General features: G+C 41.9%; 1 protein-coding gene across 1 annotated transcript in view; it reads left to right on the top strand.

Annotated features, from left to right (window-relative positions):
* LOC310860064 (PR domain zinc finger protein 5-like) overlaps positions 1–22,346 on the top strand; it is a gene marked incomplete at its 3' end in the record, with an annotated part of 135,220 nt that overhangs the window by 1,328 nt on the left and 111,546 nt on the right. The window contains 2 exon segments of the mRNA XM_083766826.1: positions 4,701–4,784; positions 9,849–9,971. Of these exon segments, the coding sequence (XP_083622952.1) occupies positions 4,701–4,784; positions 9,849–9,971 (207 nt within the window).

Genomic DNA, 22,346 nt, shown 5'->3' with positions numbered 1-22,346 from the left:
GAGGGAGGGTGGAATTGGCTCTCATGAAGATGAACATGAATATTTCATTCATGCACAGCACATTGTGACCACACCCCCCTGGGCTCTCTCTGTGTGTGTGTGTGTGTGTGTGTGTGTGTGTGTGTGTGTACATTAAAAGCATTGGAAGCAGGGTTTGAAAGACCCCCAGGCCAGGCCCCAATTAGATAAGATGTGTTATCTCAGGGACCCCCACTTAAAGAACACTGGTGTTGACATGAGGGTGTTCTGTCATTTGGTCCAAGAATTTCTTTACCATCTATGTGTACCATACTGTAGGTTTAAAGTTAAAGCTATAGGCATGTGAGAATATATACCGTATATCCATCGATATAAACTGGTGACAATTTAAAAAGATTTAATTACAAAACACGCGACCCGATAATAATAATAATACAACTTTATTTGTATAGCACCTTTCATGACATGAAATGCAGCTCAAAGTGCTTTACAGAGCAATGGAGAATAAAAGAACGACAAGAAACGACATTAAAAAACGAGAGCAGTAATGCAATACAGTGAGGACATGAATAACAAAAAATAAAAAATAAAAGATCAATTAAAAGCAAGGGTGTAGAAGTGGGTCTTGAGCTGAGCTTTAACAATGTCTACAGAGGCTGCCTGACGAAGTACAGTGGGAGTTTGTTAAACTATACAGAGGCTGCCTGTCGAAGGTACAGTGGGAGTTTGTTAAACTACAGAGGCTGCCTGACGAAGGTACAGTGGGAGTTTGTTAAACTATACAGAGGCTGCCTGACGAAGGTACAGTGGGAGTTTGTTAAACTATACAGAGGCTGCCTGTCGAAGGTACAGTGGGAGTTTGTTAAACTATACAGAGGCTGCCTGTCGAAGGTACAGTGGGAGTTTGTTAAACTACAGAGGCTGCCTGACGAAGGTACAGTGGGAGTTTGTTAAACTACAGAGGCTGCCTGACGAAGGTACAGTGGGAGTTTGTTAAACTACAGAGGCTGCCTGTCGAAGGTACAGTGGGAGTTTGTTAAACTACAGAGGCTGCCTGTCGAAGGTACAGTGGGAGTTTGTTAAACTACAGAGGCTGCCTGTCGAAGGTACAGTGGGAGTTTGTTAAACTACAGAGGCTGCCTGTCGAAGGTACAGTGGGAGTTTGTTCCATGCCGTCGGCCCGTAGAAGCAAAAAGCTGCTTCCCCGCATTTTTTTTGTTGCCATTTCTTTTGGCAAAGCGAGCAGGCCAGCAGGGGAAGACCTTAGGGGGTGGTTTGGGACATATTTAGGCAGGCAGTCATGTAGGTAGGAAGGTGAGAGACCATTGAGAGCTTTATACACAAGTAAAATCAATTTAAAATCAATCCTAAAAACAACAGTGCAAGCCAGTGCAGTGAAGCCAACTCTCGATGACTTGAGAGTTGTGTAAAAAGAGGATATACCAGTCCGGCAGCTGGGCTTGTGGGGTGGGGAATTTGGTATATATAGTCTTATTATATTTATATTAAACATTGTCTATAATTATACATACGTTCATGAATCCACTTGCTGACCGCTGACTGTCGGTTTTGACCAATTTGTTTCGTAGGGATTTATTATGTTATCATACCATTAGCATCCTATATAAGGCAAAAAATTTCAACATTTCATTTAAACCAAAGCCTATAGAGCACCGAAGTCCTGACATAACTCGCTCATCCCTTCGATTCCCCTGGTTCTAAAGTCCTGACGTAACTCGCTTCAATTCCTTCAATTCCCCTGGTTCGTGGAAGTAATTTCTCTATGGAGAATAACATGGGGTGATCTTAATATCGTCTACTATAAGCGTTGTGGTCCAAAAATAAACAAGCTGTCTCTGCGTTATTGTCAGGGAGGTGTCTCTGTATCGTTTTATTGTCAGGGAGGTGTCTGTATCGTTATATTGTCAGGGAGGTGTCTCTGTATCGTTATATTGTCAGGGAGGTGTCTCTGTATCGTTATATTGTCAGGGAGGTGTCTCTGTATCGTTATATTGTCAGGGAGGTGTCTCTGTATCGTTATATTGTCAGGGAGGTGTCTCTGTATCGTTATATTGTCAGGGAGGTGTCTCTGTATCGTTATATTGTCATGGAGGTGTCTCTGTATCGTTATATTGTCAGGGAGGTGTCTCTGTATCGTTATATTGTCATGGAGGTGTCTCTGTATCGTTATATTGTCAGGGAGGTGTCTCTGTATCGTTATATTGTCAGGGAGGTGTCTCTGTATCGTTATATTGTCAGGGAGGTGTCTCTGTATCGTTATATTGTCAGGGAGGTGTCTGTATCGTTTGCGACAGTCAGTCACTCATATGTGACCAGGGACAGTAGTTTGATATACAAGGGGGCCATGGTCATTTTTCAGTTATTTACATATTATGAAACTGCACACTGTAACCTTTCATATGATGTATTGCTCATTGAAATTGGGGGGGAAATGAAGAAGATATGACCATTTGAAACCTAGTGAAACAGAAAAGTCAAAATAGAGCATTCCACATTCAAAGTTTTCAGCAGTGATCTGTGACCTTAGGGGGCGCTGTTTTCCCTTCATTCCTTCATTAGTCAACAAGCAGTGTTGCCATGTCTGCTTATTATAATTAGTTGGCCTTGTTTCTAAAGAAAAAGAATGCATAGGCCTACTGTACCAATAAACAAACTTTTTACAAAATACGATGGTTAATACTTCTTTCTCTGCTATTTCTGTTAGCCAGTTAGTAGAAGACTAGTATTATCTTCAAAAACGATTGTATACAAAAAGGCGGATTTTAGCGGAATTTGCATACTTTAACAGGAAAGCAGGAAAGCTGGTTAGCATTTGTTAGCATTGATTAATCCAATGGTTAAATTATTAAACATAGTGACATGTTTAAGCAATTACAACGACTTAATGACACTAAAACGACTTTCTGATGGAATAAAAACATTCTTTAACATTCCAACTGTGTTAATGTGGCTAAAAACGAAAACCACCAAAAAATATATATATTTTGGTCAATTGTGAAATACGAACACTGCCGACTTGTGGCTGAAAATACTGGCACTGGTCACATATATGATACAGTCTGCATCTAGCGAAAATGTAACTAATTCAGTAGCAGTAACATTAGTGTTTTCTCTCAGTCAGTTGATTCTTCATATCCATATGAGTGAAGAGAACGGGGTGACATGTTTATTTTTCAAACACAGTTCTTATATGAGGTCGATCTAAAATCCCCCTATGGGGATTACAATGCAAATCCCTCTACCGATATTGACGTCAGACTTCGCCTGTCAGACTAATAGTAGCCTACCGTTGGCTTATCTAAGAGTCAGAGTATTGTTAAAACACAGGATTTGAGATTTGTGAAAGAGAGATGATTAAAAAGAAAAAAAAGGTTTCCTGCATGTCATTTGCTTCAGTGAAAACAAAAAGTATTGTAACAGAAAATAAGGCATATTTATTCAGCATTTGAGCCACGGACCACCATTTGACGACATTTAGCCTCGCACATCCAACGACTATACAGTATATTTTGTTGTCGTTCGATAAGACTTTGTCCACCATTCCATCCATGCTGTGTTGATGTTGGTGCCATTAGGAGAGATAACAGGCAAACAAACGTTGGTCAAAATAACAATTATTTCACAAATTCCACATGCTCTCATTGTGTAGACGTCTTGCAAATGAATGAATGCAGATGTTTAACCCATTCTGACCTGAGATCAGATTCTATACGAGGTTTCCACTGGACACACTGGTCTGATGAACCCATTCTGACCTGAGATCAGATTCTATACGAGGTTTCCACTGGACACACTGGTCTGATGAACCCATTCTGACCTGAGATCAGATTCTAGAAATGTCAGTCGCTCTTCGATTTTTCAAAAATAGCAGACCTACAAGCTCGTATCGCGACACTCGGTGGCGCGATATGAGCTTGTAGATCTGCTATTTTTCAATAGCTAAAGCACAACATGATGCTGACACCAAAATGGGTGCCCTGTCAGAATGGGTTAACAATAAAATAACTATTGAGAGTGTAAAATGAGGTTTCATTTTACACTCTCCACTTGAGTTAAAGATCTAATAAGGGTCCATTTGGTTACCAACTCTCCGTCATTTAGCTGGGGACCACCTGGAACCTCCTCAAGGACCACCGGTTGAAAACCAACTGCTCTAGTTGTATTTACTTAGAGGTTAGATAAGGTTAACCATCAATCATTGAGCCGGGGACCCCCTGGAATCCCCCTGGAAACCCCCCCAAGGACCCCTGGGGGGTTGGGGTGGTCTTAATGGCCCCTCTGGACCACACATTGAGATCCACTGAGAAGGGACGGAATAGCAGATCTACAAGCTCATAGTGCGCCACCGAGTGGCGCGCTATGAGCTTGTAGATCTGCTATTTTTTTTAAATTGAAGAGCGACTGACGTAGAAGACATTTTTTTTAATCTGATCTCAGGTCAGAATGGAAAACTGTCAGGACGTAGAAGACATTTTTAGAATCTGATCTCACGTCAGAATGAAAACTGTCAGGATGTAGAAGACATTTTTTTAAATCTGATCTCAGGTCAGAATACTACTATTATGGAATAGTCATTCCATAATTCTGCGTGTGTGGCGTTTCCATTACAAAACCCTGTATTGTTTTGTGGTGGTTCCATTTATGGAAAAATAATATGTCCTGTGTTTCTGTGTTGATGTTTCTGTTGTTGTTTTTCAAAGGGAGAGAAGTTTGGGCCGTTTGCGGGCGAGAAGAGGCTGCCCACTGAGGTCGACGAGAACTCAGACACCAGACTGATGTGGGAGGTGAGTTCTAATCTACACGTTCACACATAACCTCATAGAACTCAGACACCAGACTGATGTGGGAGGTGAGTTCTACAGTCTACACGTTCACACAGAACTCAGACACCAGACTGATGTGGGAGGTGAGTTCTACAGTCTACACGTTCACACAGAACTCAGACACCAGACTGATGTGGGAGGTGAGTTCTAATCTACACGTTCACACAGAACTCAGACACCAGACTGATGTGGGAGGTGAGTTCTACAGTCTACACGTTAGAACTCAGACACCAGATTGATGTGGGAGGTGAGTTCTAATCTACACGTTCACACATCACCTCAGACACCAGACTGATGTGGGAGGTGAGTTCTACAGTCTACACGTTCACACATAACCTCAGACACCAGACTGATGTGGGAGGTGAGTTCTAATCTACACGTTCACACAGAACTCAGACATCAGACTGATGTGGGAGGTGAGTTCTAATCTACACGTTCACACAGAACCTCATAGAACTCAGACACCAGACTGATGTGGGAGGTGAGTTCTAATCTACACGTTCACAAATAACCTCATCTGACCTCATTCATTCATTCATTCATTCATTCATTCATTCATTCATTCATTCATTCAGTGGTTCCCAAACTTTTTCATGTCAAGGACCCCCAAATTGACACTAATTACTAATTGGCCCCATTTGAAAAGATAAAAGATATTGATCATATTCTATGATGAATTCCTGTTCTGTTCTTTGTCTATATAGAAGTGTCTATTTGTACGTCTCTAAATGTTTTGATGAATTGAACGTGGTGGACCCTCTTGTAAACAAGTGTAATGCTTAATTGGGTCGTCCACTCACAGTTAACAGTCTTTGTATTGAGTTTGTGCTTGAAATGTAGCACTGTAATTCTGCAAACTGTTAATAAATATTTCAATATTTTCAATATGTCAGCCAGGGACCGTTTAATTTCAAGGACCCCCAGTTTGACCTGCATTATTACTCTACGGACCCCCATTTAATGGCATTTCTATCTCTGGGACCCCAATTGATATAGCCTATTGTAAAATCAATGCTAATTTAACTCTGAGAGTGTACAAATGGAACCAAACGGACCCCTTAGCAGGGTTCCATTTGTGCACTCTCAGAGTTACAGACCCCATAAGGGTCCATTTTGTTCCTAACTATCATTTAGCTCTGGGACCCCCTGGAACTGCCTCAAGGACCCCTGGAGGTCCCCGGACCCCACTTTGGGAACCACTGCATTCATTCATTCATTAATTCATTAATTCATTAATTCATTCATTCATTCTATAAACACCACATGCAACACTGTTACGTGAAATAGTAGAACATTTCTATTAACCCATTCTGAACGGGAACCCATTTTGGTGTTAGCGTCATGCTATGCTTTAGCTATTGAAAAATAGCAGATCTACAAGCTCATAGCGCGCCACCGAGTGGCGCGCTACGAGCTTGTAGGTCTGCTATTTTTTTTTAATCGAAGAACGACTGACATTTTTTTAATCTGATCTCAGGTCAGAATGGGTTCGTCAGACCAGTATGTGTCCAGTGGAAACCTCGTATGAATCTGATCTCAGGTCAGAATAGGGATGTCGGTAACGGATAATGGAGCGCCGCAGTCCCTCCCCCTTTCAGAAAAACGAGTGGCCCAGGAAATGAAAACCCAATGCATTCTCCCATCGGCACTTCTTATTTAATTTATTTAAAGACGGTTACGCCGCGGACAAAGCCAACTCGGATCGTGGCAAATCATGACAATGAACACAATGTTTTGGGGGCCGATCAAATCATTTATAAGACGAAAAACAAAACAAATAGTGTTGTCTCCTGCCTTTATTTTCTTCTTTCTAATGATTTGATCGGCCCCCAAAACATTGTGTTCATTGTCATGATTTGTCACGATCCGAGTTGGCTTTGTCCGCGGCGTATAACCGTCTTTAAAGGACAACTTTAGTTTTTTTCAACCAAGGTTCATGTTTTAGGTTGTTATTAGAGAAACTAAAAGGTGAGTGTTAATTTTCTTTCATTTGCTGCTTTCTTTCGTTTTGGGGATTTTAGCAGTTTTTGACAGGGGGCGGGGGCATTCGAGCATGGGGCTAAATATGTATTTCTTTACCAAATTTGATGGTGATTTATTTTTGTATTATTTACTATAGTCCTAATAAACCCCAGGAAATTACATCTGGCCACAGAAGATCACATGATCTACTGAATGTGAAGGTAGCCTACTGGGGGAAGGCTTATACTGTGTGTATAGGCTCAATATGTCAGTTTGTCACATTCAATAGATCCTGTGATCTTTTGTGGCCAGATGTAATTTCCTGGGGTTTATTAGGACTATAGTAAATGATAAAAAAATAAATCGCCATAATATTTTGTAAAAAAAATACATATTTAGCCCCATGCTCGAATGCCCCCGCCCCCCTGTCAAAAACTGCTAAAATCCCCAAAACGAAAGAAAGCAGCAAATGAAAGAAAATTAACACTCACCTTTTAGTTTCTCTAATAACCTAAAACATGAACTTTGATTGAAAAAAACTAAAGTTGTCCTTTAAATAAATGAAATAAGAAGTGCCGATGGGAGAATGCATTGGGTTTTCATTTCCTGGTTCCCTCGTTGTTCTGAAAGGGGGAGGGACTGCGGCGCTCTATTGCCCAGCCGGTTAGCCGACAGGATTAACCGGGTCATTAACGGATATTGGTTGATTTATTTTTATTTTTAATAGGCTACCCCAAATGTAATATGCATGTATAGGCTACATAATGAAAGTTGGTAGACGAATGGTAAACATTTATTTATGCTCCTTTTTAAAAGACAAACAAAAAAGCAGTGCAAATAAGAGCAATTTTAGGCATGTGTGCAACATGAAAACTGTTTTAACCCATTCTGACCTGAGATCAGATTCTAAAAATGTCAGTGGTTCTTCGATTTTTACAAAAATAGCAGACCTACAAGCTCGTAGCGCGCCACTCGGTGGCGCGCTACGAGCTTGTAGATCTGCTATTTTTCAATAGCTAAAGCATAACATGATGCTAACACCAAAATGGGTTCCCGTTCAGAATGGGTTAAAGTATTGTACAGTGACAACTACAGTCTCTGTAATGTTTATGTTGTACCGTTACTAAAAACGATCTAAAATAAAGGGATGTAAGATCAGGACACGCATTTATTATTATGCAAATGAACCGTAAAGCTGATGAGCATAGTCAGATATTTCGGTCGGCTATAACCGGCTAGCCGGTTACCCCCTGACATCCCTATTCTCAAACTTTGTAATTTAACCCATTCTGACCTGAGATCAGATTCATACGAGGTTTCCACTGGACACACACTGGTCTGATGAACCCATTCTGACCTGAGATCAGATTCTAAAAATGTCAGTCTCTCTTCGATTTTTCAAAAATAGCAGACCTACAAGCTCGTAGCGCGCCACTCGGTGGCGCGCTACGAGCTTGTAGATCTGCTATTTTTCAATAGCTAAAGCATAACATGATGCTAACACCAAAATGGGTTCCCGTTCAGAATGGGTTAATTTAGTTTCCAGCAATCATAAGATGTCCAGCCCGCACAGGCCTACGAGACACTCACAGAATGTACAGTATATACAGCATATACACACCACAAACACAATGCATAAACAGCACATTATGAATACATCATTCTCCAATGTAACTGCAACCGCCACGAACTTCTCTTATGAATTTTCCTAAAACAAAGTTCTAACCTCACTTTGAGCACAGAGCTCTTCTGAGCATTCCATAAACAAAAATACATTCTATTTTCTTACGTCTCTTGTGTAAGGAGTCGTCCTTAAAAAAAACATTTTGGTGTTAGCATTATGTCATGCTTTAGCTATTGAAAAATAGCAGATCTACAAGCTCATAGCGCGCCACCGAGTGGCGCGCTACGAGCTTGTAGGTCTGCTATTTTTTTTTAAATCGAAGGGCGACTGACATATAGAAACATAGCTTTTTCAGAAAACTGTCAGGATGTAGAAGAATTTTTTTAGAATCTGATCTCAGGTCAGAATGAGTTAACTAGTCTTATTTATTCGACGAGCAAGTCTCTTTCTGCCAGATTTCCTTTGTTTTTTATACCTGACCTCCAACATCTACATTAATGTTCACGGACCCCCCATAACTGTCAGGGTTACAGACCTGTAAGGGTCCATGTGGAACCCCCCCCCCTCAAGGAACCATGATTCTTTCATGGTCCCCACTTTGAGTACCACTGAAATAGAGCCTCCTGTTAGCACTGGCAGCACTGTGTTGTTTCTGACAGTACATTTCTATTTTATAGTTTAGTCATTTAGTCTTTGGAATAAAACTTAGTCGACTAAGTATCGTGAGATTTTAGTCAACTAAATCTACAGTTTAGTTGACTAAAACAGGGTGTTTTTAACCCATTCTGGGCGGGAACCCATTTTGGTGTCAGCATCACGTTATGCTTTAGCTACTGAAAAATAGCAGACCTACAAGCTCATAGCGCGCCACCGAGTGGCGCGCTACGACTGATTTTTTTTCAGGTCAGAATGGGTTAATCAGACCAGTGTGTGTCCAGTGGAAACCTCGTATGAATCTGATCTCAGGTCAGAATGGGTTCATGACGGTTCAGTGCTGTACAGCAGAGCTTCCCAACCCCTCGGTCTGCGGATCGGTGGCCCGGCCGACCGGTCCCAGGTTTTCCCCTGACACCAAACAGCGGTGAAAAGTTGACTCTGTCTGGTCGAATGAAAATACCAAGTGCAGTGACTTATACAAGCTGAAAATACACGCAAATGGTTCTGAACCAGTAATCTTTGCGTGTATTTTCAGCTTGTAATTCACTGCACTGTTTAAAGCAGTTCCTAATGAAGTAAGAACAGGTGTTTGCAATTTTCTTTTAGTTTTTTGAACGTGGTGCCGTAGTTAGCCCACTTTGATGTAAAAACGTCTAAGCGTGTAATGTAATTGTGCGTGTGCGTCTGTGTTCGTGTTCGTGTGCGTGTGTGTTCGTGTGTGCGTGTGTGGGTGTGCGTGTGTGTGTGCGTGTGTGTGCGTGTGTGTGTGTGTGTGTGGTCAGGTTCGAGGCAGTAAAGGCGACACCCTCTACATCCTGGACGCCAGTAATCCGCGCTATGCCAACTGGCTGCGCTTCGTCCACCAAGCACCTTCCCAGGAGGAGAAGAACCTGGCGGCCATTCAGGTACGTTTCCTCTCCGCGGGGAGAGAGAGAGGGAGAGAGGGAGAGAGGGAGAGAGAGAGAGAGAGAGACGTTTACCGGTATCTGTGTGGTGGCACAGAGTGGCAGGATCCTCGTCTCCTCCTGACATACAGGCACGTGTAGAGAGTGTTAAGAGAGGCCAGGGGCTTAAAATCCCGTAAGAAGGCACTTTTGGACAAAAATAGCAGATCTACAAGCTCTCAACGCGTCGCGCTGCGACGCGTTGAGAGCTTGTAGACCTGCTATTTTCGAGGCTCAACCCCAGCACTCTATAGCTACTGGAGATGCGGTGTGTAACGACATGGATTTCGAAAAAAACAAATTAGTTCAACGCAAAATGCTAGCTGTGTTCAAGTTCAGGAGAGAAAGAAAAGCTATTCTCCTGAACGATGCCTTCTGGTATAGCATGGAGAGGAGGGGCATGTGCATTTCTTTCACCAATTCGTGGTCTGGAGAGGACAGTTGTTTTTACAGACGGGTAAAAGGGCAGTTGTTTTACAGACGGGTAAAAGGACAGTTGTTTTACATACGGGTAAAAGGGCAGTTGTTTTACAGACGGGTAAAAGGGCAGTTGTTTTACATACGGGTAAAAGGGCAGTTGTTTTACAGACGGGTAAAAGGGCAGTTGTTTTACAGACGGGTAAAAGGGCAGTTGTTTTTTTACAGACGGGTAAAAGGGCAGTTGTTTTACATACGGGTAAAAGGGCAGTTGTTTTACAGACGGGTAAAAGGGCAGTTGTTTTACAGACGGGTAAAAGGGCAGTTGTTTTTTACAGACGGGTAAAAGGGCAGTTGTTTTACAGACGGGTAAAAGGGCAGTTGTTTTTTACAGACGGGTAAAAGGGCAGTTGTTTTACATACGGGTAAAAGGGCAGTTGTTTTTACAGACGGGTAAAAGGGCAGTTGTTTTTACAGACGGGTAAAAGGGCAGTTGTTTTACAGTCGGGTAAAAGGGCAGTTGTTTTACATACGGGTAAAAGGGCAGTTGTTTTACAGACGGGTAAAAGGGCAGTTGTTTTACAGACGGGTAAAAGGGCAGTTGTTTTTACAGATGGGTAAAAGGGCAGTTGTTTTACAGACGGGTAAAAGGGCAGTTGTTTTTACAGACGGGTAAAAGGGCAGTTGTTTTACAGACAGGTAAAAGGGCAGTTGTTTTACAGACGGGTAAAAGGGCAGCTGTTTTTACAGACGGGTAAAAGGGCAGTTGTTTTTACAGACGGGTAAAAGGGCAGTTGTTTTACAGACAGGTAAAAGGGCAGTTGTTTTACAGACGGGTAAAAGGGCAGTTGTTTTACAGACAGGTAAAAGGGCAGTTGTTTTACAGACGGGTAAAAGGGCAGTTGTTTTTTTACAGACGGGTAAAAGGGCAGTTGTTTTACATACGGGTAAAAGGGCAGTTGTTTTACAGACGGGTAAAAGGGCAGTTGTTTTACAGACGGGTAAAAGGGCAGTTGTTTTTTACAGACGGGTAAAAGGGCAGTTGTTTTACAGACGGGTAAAAGGGCAGTTGTTTTTTACAGACGGGTAAAAGGGCAGTTGTTTTACATACGGGTAAAAGGGCAGTTGTTTTTACAGACGGGTAAAAGGGCAGTTGTTTTACAGTCGGGTAAAAGGGCAGTTGTTTTACATACGGGTAAAAGGGCAGTTGTTTTACAGACGGGTAAAAGGGCAGTTGTTTTACAGACGGGTAAAAGGGCAGTTGTTTTTACAGATGGGTAAAAGGGCAGTTGTTTTACAGACGGGTAAAAGGGCAGTTGTTTTTACAGACGGGTAAAAGGGCAGTTGTTTTACAGACAGGTAAAAGGGCAGTTGTTTTACAGACGGGTAAAAGGGCAGCTGTTTTTACAGACGGGTAAAAGGGCAGTTGTTTTTACAGACGGGTAAAAGGGCAGTTGTTTTACAGACAGGTAAAAGGGCAGTTGTTTTACAGACGGGTAAAAGGGCAGTTGTTTTACAGACAGGTAAAAGGGCAGTTGTTTTACAGACGGGTAAAAGGGCAGTTGTTTTACAGACGGGTGAAAGGGCAGTTGTTTTACAGACGGGTAAAAGGGCAGTTGTTTTACATACGGGTAAAAGGGCAGTTGTTTATACAGAAGGGTAAAAGGGCAGTTGTTTTACAGACAGGTAAAAGGGCAGTTGTTTTTACAGACGGGTAAAAGGGCAGTTGTTTTACATATGGGTAAAAGGGCAGTTGTTTTTACAGACGGGTAAAAGGGCAGTTGTTTTACAGACAGGTAAAAGGGCAGTTGTTTTACAGACGGGTAAAAGGGCAGTTGTTTTTACAGACGGGTAAACGGGCAGTTGTTTTTACAGACGGGTAAAAGGGCAGTTGTTTTACAGACAGGTAAAAGGGCAGTTGTTTTACAGATGGGTAAAAGGGCAGTTGTTTTACAGACGGGTAAAAGGGCAGTTGTTTTACATACGGGTAAAAGGGCAGTTGTTTTACAGACGGGTAAAAGGGCAGTTGTTTTACAGACGGGTGAAAAGGCAGTTGTTTTACAGACGGGTAAAAGGGCAGTTGTTTTACATACGGGTAAAAGGGCAGTTGTTTTTACAGACGGGTAAAAGGGCAGTTGTTTTACATACGGGTAAAAGGGCAGTTGTTTTTACAGACGGGTAAAAGGGCAGTTGTTTTACAGACAGGTAAAAGGGCAGTTGTTTTTACAGACGGGTAAAAGGGCAGTTGTTTTACATATGGGTAAAAGGGCAGTTGTTTTTACAGACGGGTAAAAGGGCAGTTGTTTTACAGACAGGTGAAAGGGCAGTTGTTTTTACAGACGGGTAAAAGGGCAGTTGTTTTTACAGACGGGTAAAAGGGCAGTTGTTTTTACAGACGGGTAAAAGGGCAGTTGTTTTTACAGACGGGTAAAATGGCAGTTGTTTTTACAGACGGGTAAAAGGGCAGTTGTTTTTACAGACGGGTAAAAGGGCAGTTGTTTTTACAGACGGGTAAAAGGGCAGTTGTTTTTACAGACGGGTAAAAGGGCAGTTGTTTTACAGACGGGTAAAAGGGCAGTTGTTTTTACAGACGGGTAAAAGGGCAGTTGTTTTTACAGACGGGTAAAAGGGCAGTTGTTTTACAGACGGGTAAAAGGGCAGTTGTTTTACAGACGGGTAAAAGGGCAGTTGTTTTACAGACGGGTAAAAGGGCAGTTGTTTTACAGACGGGTAAAAGGGCAGTTGTTTTACAGACGGGTAAAAGGGCAGTTGTTTTTACAGACGGGTAAAAGGGCAGTTGTTTTACAGACGGGTAAAAGGGCAGTTGTTTTACAGACGGGTAAAAGGGCAGTTGTTTTACAGACGGGTAAAAGGGCAGTTGTTTTACAGACGGGTAAAAGGGCAGTTGTTTTACAGACGGGTAAAAGGGCAGTTGTTTTACAGACGGGTAAAAGGGGCAGGGGGCTGAAGCCTCTTTTGACGTGTATGTGAGCACGTCCCTGCCTGCCGAGGTGCCCTTGAGCAAGGCACTGAAGCCCTAACCCAATTTGGGGGAGAACCCCTTTTAGTGTTTTATGTTACACTGCCGCGCTACGAGGATGTAGTTCTGCTATTTTTGAAAAACCCCGTGAAAATGTGGCGCGAATCTTTGAATATATATTCTTTCAGAGTGAGTGAAATCTTTGCGTCTGGAGGGTCCCTGGAACAACATATTTTCAGATGGGGGGTCGGCGGCCAATTACATATAATCATCAGACATGAAAATGTTTGAGAACCACTGACATAGAAACATGGGGTTTTTCAGAAAACTGTCATGATTTAGAAGGCATTTGTAGAATCGTCCTCAGGTCTAAATGGGTTAAAGCAGGACGCATACATACTCCAGTTTGTACTCTAGGTGATTACCTACAGTAACCAACACAACCAATCGCGGTGGTTAGTAAAAAAACAGAGAGATGTGTTGTGGTGAGCGGTGAGTCCCCACTTATGTCATGTTGTAGTTTTCCCCAACCATCACGGTGAGGTTATCACCTAGAAACGGCAGTATGCGTTGAGCCTTAAAGGAGAATTCCATGCTAGAAGGCTTTCTTACCTTTCTTACCTTTCATTAAAGTTGTCCCCACCAAAGAGGTCCAGGTGTTTCTTTTGTGCAAAAACTCCTTATTGGCTATTTCCCCTACCATAAGCCCTCAATGAATTGCATTGAATTGAATGGGAATTGAATGGGGCTATGGGGTGTTGTGCTAATTTGCTTATTTCCATCGAAATAAGTAGTAAAGTGTGCCGCTTGGGATATTATTTACATTATGAAGAGAGGATATATACAAAAAAATATATAATTTTGAGCGAAGGAAATAAGCAAATTAGCAACAACACCCCATAGCCCCATTCAATTACCATTCAATTCATTTAGGGCTTATGGTATGGGAAATAGCCAATAAGGAGCTTTTGCACAAAATAACACCTGGACCTCTTTGGTGGGGACGTAACAACTACAAAGAAAGGTAAGAAAGCCTTTTAGTATGGAATTCTCCTTTAACTGTTCATGGTGAGCAGGTTGCACCATTACCGTATTCTTCCAAATAGTAGCCCGGGGCGAAACCCATTTTGCCCCCTGGCGGTTATAAAGGAACCAGGCCCTTATTTATTTTTGCGCCTGCACCTGGGACATTAGTTGGTTACAGTTACTGTCGAGCATGTTTTTTTTTGGAGGTATGATGAACATAAATAGCAGGCAAAGTCTTTTTGATTTAATATTGAGACTAGGGGAGGAGCTTATATAGGTAGCTCTGCTCTGCTGCTTAATTGATTTGACCCAGATTTGCGCAAACGGACTAGCTGCCATGATGTAATCAGTTATTTGGTCGCACAGCTGTGTAAAATTGCAATGCAAACATTTAAAAAAGGCTGTCATATAATCTTAATATATTCTTTTCAAATGAGGTTTGGCCTTATATAGATCAAATATACATGTGGTCAACCCCTTTTGGTGGTTACATACATTATGATATAATTTAACTATTGACAAATAGCAGATCTACAAGCTCATAGCACGCCACCGAGTGGCGCGCTACGAGCTTGTAGGTCTAGCTATTTTTGAAAAATCGTTAAAATGTGCCTCAAAACTTACAGAAAATTGTCATGATTTAGAAAACATTTATTTAAAATTTCAACGTCAGGCCTGAGTGGGTTAATTTTCAACTATTTGAATAAAAGGTTGTACTGTAAACATCAGTGATACTATAACCGCTGGGAAAATCCCTAATTGAGAGAGTGTGGGCGTAATGACGCACCAGCGCTCAGCAGACATGGAAATTATATAACCCTACCATCTCTCTCCGTATCGTTTGATAAAGGCATATAAAAAGCATGTCTCATACACCGGGGCGACCGTGGCTCAGGAGGTAGAGCAAGTCGTCCAATGATCCCTGGGTCGGCGGTTCGAATCCCGGCTCCTCCTCCTCCTGTCTACATGTCGAAGTGTCCTTGAGCAAAGACACTGAACCCCAAATTGCTCCCGATGTGCTGGTTGGTGCCTTGCATGGCTTCCGCCGCCATCGGTGTGTGAATGTGTGTGTGGATGTGTGAATGTGATGCACAATCTATGTAAAGGTGTATGAATGTGTGTGTGAATGGGTGAATGCACCATTTAACATTTTATACAGGCAATGAAAATATACACTTCACGGAGTATAGACCACTTGGAATTATAACAATCGGCTGAGGATTGCCTGAGAGTATGGCGCGAGTTAAATCTTTTTTGGGGTGGATGCGGAGGAATTGACATACTTGTGAGGACCAACGCTTGGATTGGTGAGTGGCATGCTGCAATGCTCACAACGCGCTGCGACTTAATGGAGCTTATGCAGATCTTCTGTTTTCTGTACACCATCATTCAACAAAATATAAATGAAGCTGACTAAGCTTACAGATAATGGCCCATGGGCGTTTATACGGACGACGGCGGTTATTTGGACAGGGCGGTTATTAACCCATTCTGAACGGGAACCCCTTTTGGTGTCAGCGTCATGTTATGCTTTAGCTAACAGCTAACGCTAACCGAACGGTAAGCTAATATGAAGGCAGAGCGAAGCGACGGGTGCCTTAAGAGTCTCAGTCAAAAAATTATAAAAAAGGAAAAAAAAACTCTGAATGTTCTTCTCTGGCCTGATATGATTGAGGACGCTCTAGGACGCGTACACACGTCCTTTGTACGCGTCGATTGGGTTCCCTAGGACGTGTGGAGCCGTCCTATACGGAGGGAAACAGTTAAGAGAAATGGTGTCAGAACCTAGGCTGTTATTGCTGTAGGTAGTGGGGGGGGGGGGCTATTTGAGTAAGTAAGCTATTATTTCGAAATGTACGGTACACATTTAAAGGATAATTCCATACTAAAAGGCTTTCTTACCTTTCTTTGTAGTCGTTACGTCCCCACCAAAGAGGTCCAGGTGTTATTTTGTGCAAAAGCTCCTTATTGGCTATTTCCCCTACCATAAGCCCTCAATGAATTGCATTGCATTGATTGGGAATTGAATGGGGCTATGGGGTGTTGTGCTAATTCACTTATTTCCATCGCTCAAAATTATAATTTCTTTGTATATATCCTCTCTTCATAATGTAAATATTATCCCAAGCGGCACAATTTACTACTTCTTTCGATCGGAATAAGCGAACTAGCATAACACCCCATAGCGCCATTCAATTCAATGCAATTCATTGAGGGCTTATGGTAGGGGAAATAGCCAATAAGGAGTTTTTGCACAAAAAAACACCTGGACCTCTTTGATGGGGACGTAACGACTACAAAGAAAGGTAAGAAAGATAAGAAAGCCTTTTAGTATGGAATTCTCCTTTAAGATGACGATAAATTGTCACACAACTAATTGCAATTAATGATTTGGCATTGGAAAATAGAACATTTACAGTAATATGAATAGAAATTACATTTGTGCTTGTCTTTTAGGCTTCGTGCAAAAAGTGCACAGAACAGATATGACCGGAGGACATCATCATGGCGTCATTTGGGTTGCTGGGATATATTTGCACATGATAGAGACTTTTGCTGATACATCACATTATATTTGGCTAGAGAGCACATACAGTAGATACATTCGGCACATGTTATTATGGTCAGTTCGTACTGTATTTTAGTTATTTCAGGGTCTGGGATGAGACCCAGAGAAGATGGAGCTGTCTCCTCCTCCTCCGTCAGGAACCGGTCACTATACGACCTCTCGCGCGCATCGCGGCTTTAAAGAAACCCTGAATGGAACTGGAAGAAAATATTTTTTCTTTCCTGGTCGAGCCGTCCGCCAAAAGAGACGAGAGTACGACTGAAAGTCCTTCCACTTTTATTGACATTTAGTTCTTAACCCATTTAGGCCTGGAAAAAATGTCTTCTGAATCCTGACAGTTTTCTGAAATACCTCATGTTTCTAGGCCTATATCACTCAATATTTCATGTCAAGGACCCCCCCCCAAAATGATCTGTAATTGGCCTCCGAGACCCCCCATCTGAAAATATGTTGTTCCAGGGACCCCCTCCTCTCAGAAGCAAAGATTTGAGTTAAAAACGTTTGTTATGAAAAAAAACACATTTGAGGCACATTTTCACGATTTTTCAAAAATAGCAGACCTACAAGCTCGTAGCGCGCCAGTCGGTGGCGCGCTGTGAGCTTGTAGATCTGCTATTTTTCAATAGCTAAAGCATAACATGATGCTAACACCAAAAGGGGTTCCCGCCCAGAATGGGTTAAGTATATATATTTTAGTCCGTCTTATTTCGACCGCTTCTTCGTGTTTTTGGAACGGGAAGACGTTTTCCTGGTGTTTGTGTGGTTATCGGGACCATAACTTATTTTCCTGGTGTGTGTGTGTGTGTGTGTGTGTGTGTGTGGTTATTGGAACGATAACTGCTTTTAATAGCGTTCAGATGAGGTTATTGTTATTGTTTTACAGTGCCTTTATTACGCCAGCGTACATTTATGACTGTAATAGTTTTCAGCAAGGTCATAAACTGGCTAAAATAGACGTTACGGTCATGTGTGGTTGGTACAGTAGGCTGGTTTTTATTAGACAACATTTTCAATTTCTTCCTATAATGGCTGGAGCTCTTAACTCATTTGGGTGCGAGAACCCCTTTTGGTGTTTCAAAGCATTATGTTATGCTTTAGCTATTGAAAAATAGCAGATCTACAAGCTCATAGCGCGGCACCGAGTGGCGCGCTACGAGCTTGCAGGTCTGCTATTTTAGACAAATCGTGAAAATGTGCCTCAAATCTTTGAATATATATTATTACAGAGTGAACATGTTAAATCAAATCTTTGCTTCTGGGGGGGGGGGGGGGGGGGGTCCCTGGGAAACATGTTTTCAGATGGGGGGGGGGGCATGTTGCAAACAATTTTTGGGGTCCTTGATGTGAAATATTGAGCACCAGTGATACAGAAACATAAGGTTTTTCAGAAAACTGTCGGGATTCGGACATTTTTAAAATGTGCGACGTCGGGCCAAAATGGGTTAAAGATGCTGCAAGTGATACTGTATGTGTGTTTGTTCAGATATCTTTCCAGTTCTTTAGTAAAACAGAGAAAACGAGACACCATTACCAATTCATTCAGGAGGAGAAAAAAACAAAACATTTATCAGCTTCAACTGTACAGTGTCCCAGATATATTTTAATGTTATTGTTTGTAGCGTACAATTAACTATCTCGGCGTGCTCGCGTCTTAAGTTCACCTGGGAGCGTATAGGTGTTATTTGTGGGGTTTGGTTTGTTTTCCCCCGGCCTGTAGTCGCTTATAGCCTGGAGTCCACACCATAGGTGCCTCGGGTTGTTGGTACCAGTGTTGTTTTCGTCGACTAAAACTAAGACGAAATATGTCCGTCGACTACCTTTTTTCACTGACAAAAACGAAATAAAAACGAATCTATGATGACTAAAACTAAGACTAAATATACTGACAATTTCGTCGACAAATAAAAACTAGACTAAAATGTTAGGAAGGGACTATAGTGGACAAGAGATCCAGTTTTATGCTGGGTTGCATGTTGAAAATAGCAGATCTACAATCTCAGAATTGCTATTTTCAGCATGCAACCAAAGTGTAAAATATGTCATTACGACATCAAGGCCTGTCGAAACACATTTTAGTCGACTAAATCAACTGTAGATTTAGTGGACTAAAATCGTATGACATTTAGTTGACTAAAACTAGACTAAACACTAGAACATTCCAGGTGACTGAAATGGGACTAAAACTAAGTGAAAACTATTCAAGAGACTATGACTAAAACTAAAATAGAAATTTGCTACCAAAAACAACACTGCAGCGTTCAGCCATGGTTTCTGGTTGGGCATGATTTAAAAAAAAGGGACAACATCCTCTGTGCATTTTCTGATGTAGCTGGTGACAGTACATGTGTATTCGGAGTTAACGGGCAATTAGGGGAACACTGTATTTTGCCCGTAAACCTCAAGTTTAGCGGTCATAGTGTGATGGTACAATTCGGGAGTTTAACGGGAGTTTCCTGTAATATACACATGCGTATTCCATGCTTTTTGCGCAGTGTGTCCTATCGCATGGTTGTGTTTCAACTATTTGTGTTGGCACATTTTATAATTCACACATAAAATACATTACAATTACATCATAAGAAATACATTTTACAATAATATACATATTATTATTATTATTATAAAATACAACTAAATATATAACGAGTGATTAATAATTATATAACATCGCAACCATGAATACAATTTCAGTTCGAGTAGCGCACCGTTACAGTATGAAAGATTTGAAACCGTGTTTCTACTGTGTTTCCTCGTGTTATTGTGTTTTTTTTTGCCGTTCTTTTGCTGTGTATTGTTGTGAAGTGCACGGAGAGACCCTTTGGGGTGACCGTGCACTATGAATAAAACTAAACTGAACTGAACACAGTGACGTATCGCGGTGACGACGCACAGGCGTGAACGGCACTTCCACGTCATACGATCCGCATACAGTATGTCACGGTGTCTGGCTTGGCCGCCTGAACTGGTGCACATAACAGTATGTCACGGTGTCTGGCTTGGCCGCCTGAACTGGTGCACATAACAGTATGTCACGGTGTCTGGCTTGGCCGCCTGAACTGGTGCACATAACAGTATGTCACGGTGTCTGGCTTGGCCGCCTGAACTGGTGCACATAACAGTATGTCACGGTGTCTGGCTTGGCCGCCTGAACTGGTGCACATAACAGTATGTCACGGTGTCTGGCTTGGCCGCCTGAACTGGTGCACATAACAGTATGTCACGGTGTCATCACGGCTTGGCCGCCTGAACTGGTGCACATAACAGTATGTCACGGTGTCTGGCTTGGCCGCCTGAACTGGTGCACATAACAGTATGTCACGGTGTGGCTTGGCCGCCTGAACTGGTGCACATAACAGTATGTCACGGTGTTTGGCTTGGCCGCCTGAACTGGTGCACATAACAGTATGTCACGGTGTCATCACGGCTTGGCCGCCTGAACTGGTGCACATAACAGTATGTCACGGTGTCTGGGCTTGGCCGCCTGAACTGGTGCACAAAGTTGCATGCTCCATGGGGCGGCGGTGGTTCAGCGGTAGAGTGGCCGGATGGTAACCGCAAGGTTGCCAGTTCGATCCCTGTGGTGCTCCCCCAGAGTTACTGTCGAAGTGTCCTTGAGCAAGACTCTGAACCCCCTAATTGCTCCTGATGTGCTGGTTGGAGCCTTGCATGGTTTCTGCCGCCATCGGTGTATGAATGTGTGTGTGTGTGTTAATGGGTGAATGTAATGCACAATCTATGTAAAGGTGTGTGAATGTGTGAATAAAATGCACAATCTATGTAAAGGTGTGTGAATGTGTGTGTGTGAATGTGTGAATGCAATGCACAATCTATGTAAAGGTGTGTGAATGTGTGTGTGAATGTGTGAATGTAATGCACAATCTATGTAAAGGTGTGTGAATGTGTGTGTGAATGTGTGAATGTAATGCACAATCTATGTAAAGGTGTGTGAATGGGTGAATGTAATGCACAGTCTATGTAAAGGTGTATGAATGTGTGTGTGAATGGGTGAATGTAATGCACAATCTATGTAAAGGTGTGTGAATTTGTGTGTGAATGGGTGAATGTAATGCACAATCTATGTAAAGGTGTGTGAATGTGTGTGTGAATGGGTGAATGTAATGCACAGTCTATGTAAAGGTGTATGAATGTGTGTGTGAATGGGTGAATGTAATGCACAATCTATGTAAAGGTGTGTGAATGTGTGTGTGAATGTGTGAATAAAATGCACAGTCTATGTAAAGGTGTATGAATGTGTGTGTGAATGGGTGAATGTAATGCACAATCTATGTAAAGGTGTGTGAATGTGTGTGTGAATGTAATGCACAATCTATGTAAAGGTGTGTGAATGTGTGTGTGCATGTGTGAATAAAATGCACAATCTATGTAAAGGCGTGTGAATGTGTGTGTGAATGTGTGAATGTAATGCACAATATATGTAAAGGTGTATGAATGTGTGTGAATGTGTGAATGTAATGCACAATCTATGTAAAGGTGTATGAATGTGTGTGTGAATGGGTGAATGTAATGCACAATCTATGTAAAGGTGTGTGAATGGGTGAATGTAATGCACAATCTATGTAAAGGTGTATGAATGTGTGTGAATGTGTGAATGTAATGCACAATCTATGTAAAGGTGTATGAATGTGTGTGTGAATGGGTGAATGTAATGCACAATCTATGTAAAGGTGTGTGAATGGGTGAATGTAATGCACAATCTATGTAAAGCGCTTTGGAAAAAGGCGCTATATAAATGCACCATTTATGGGCACACATATGTGGATGTGAGCATGGAATTCACCCAAATGTAATAATAAGATTAAATATTATTATTTTAACAGAATCAAAGGTTTTATGGTCATGGTTCACCAGGATCCTGGATGGCTCGATTCTAGTCTTAAAATAATTCATAATTTATCTAAATATCTTTGGGAAATTTCCAATCCGATCGGTGGAACCTCAACATGGTACAACCACTTTAATCTTATAGGCATCATCAGCTGTTTGGAAATAGCCAATCTACAAGCTCACAGCGCGTTGCAATGTGATTGAGGTTGTGAGCTTGTACATCTGCTATTCACGAAACATTTTAACAACACAAATCTTTCATGGGGGTCCCTGGCACAAAATATTTTGGCTTTCCGCACAAATACATTTGAGGGTCCTTGTTGCGATAAACAATTTTTTGAGAACGTGCCTTGCAGGTCTGTAACTTTTGAGAGTGTATACAAATGGAACCAAATGGACCTTAATTTGGTTCCATTTGTACACTCTCAGAGTTATTAGCGGTCCTTGAAATTGAAAACAAAGTTTCAAAAACCACACGGCGCAGTCCGACCCTGACCAT

This window comes from Protomyctophum parallelum (assembly GCF_964188405.1).
Source record: "Protomyctophum parallelum genome assembly, chromosome: 6".
NCBI classification, from domain to species: domain Eukaryota; kingdom Metazoa; phylum Chordata; class Actinopteri; order Myctophiformes; family Myctophidae; genus Protomyctophum; species Protomyctophum parallelum.
This window is presented reverse-complemented; position numbering and strand designations above follow the sequence as displayed.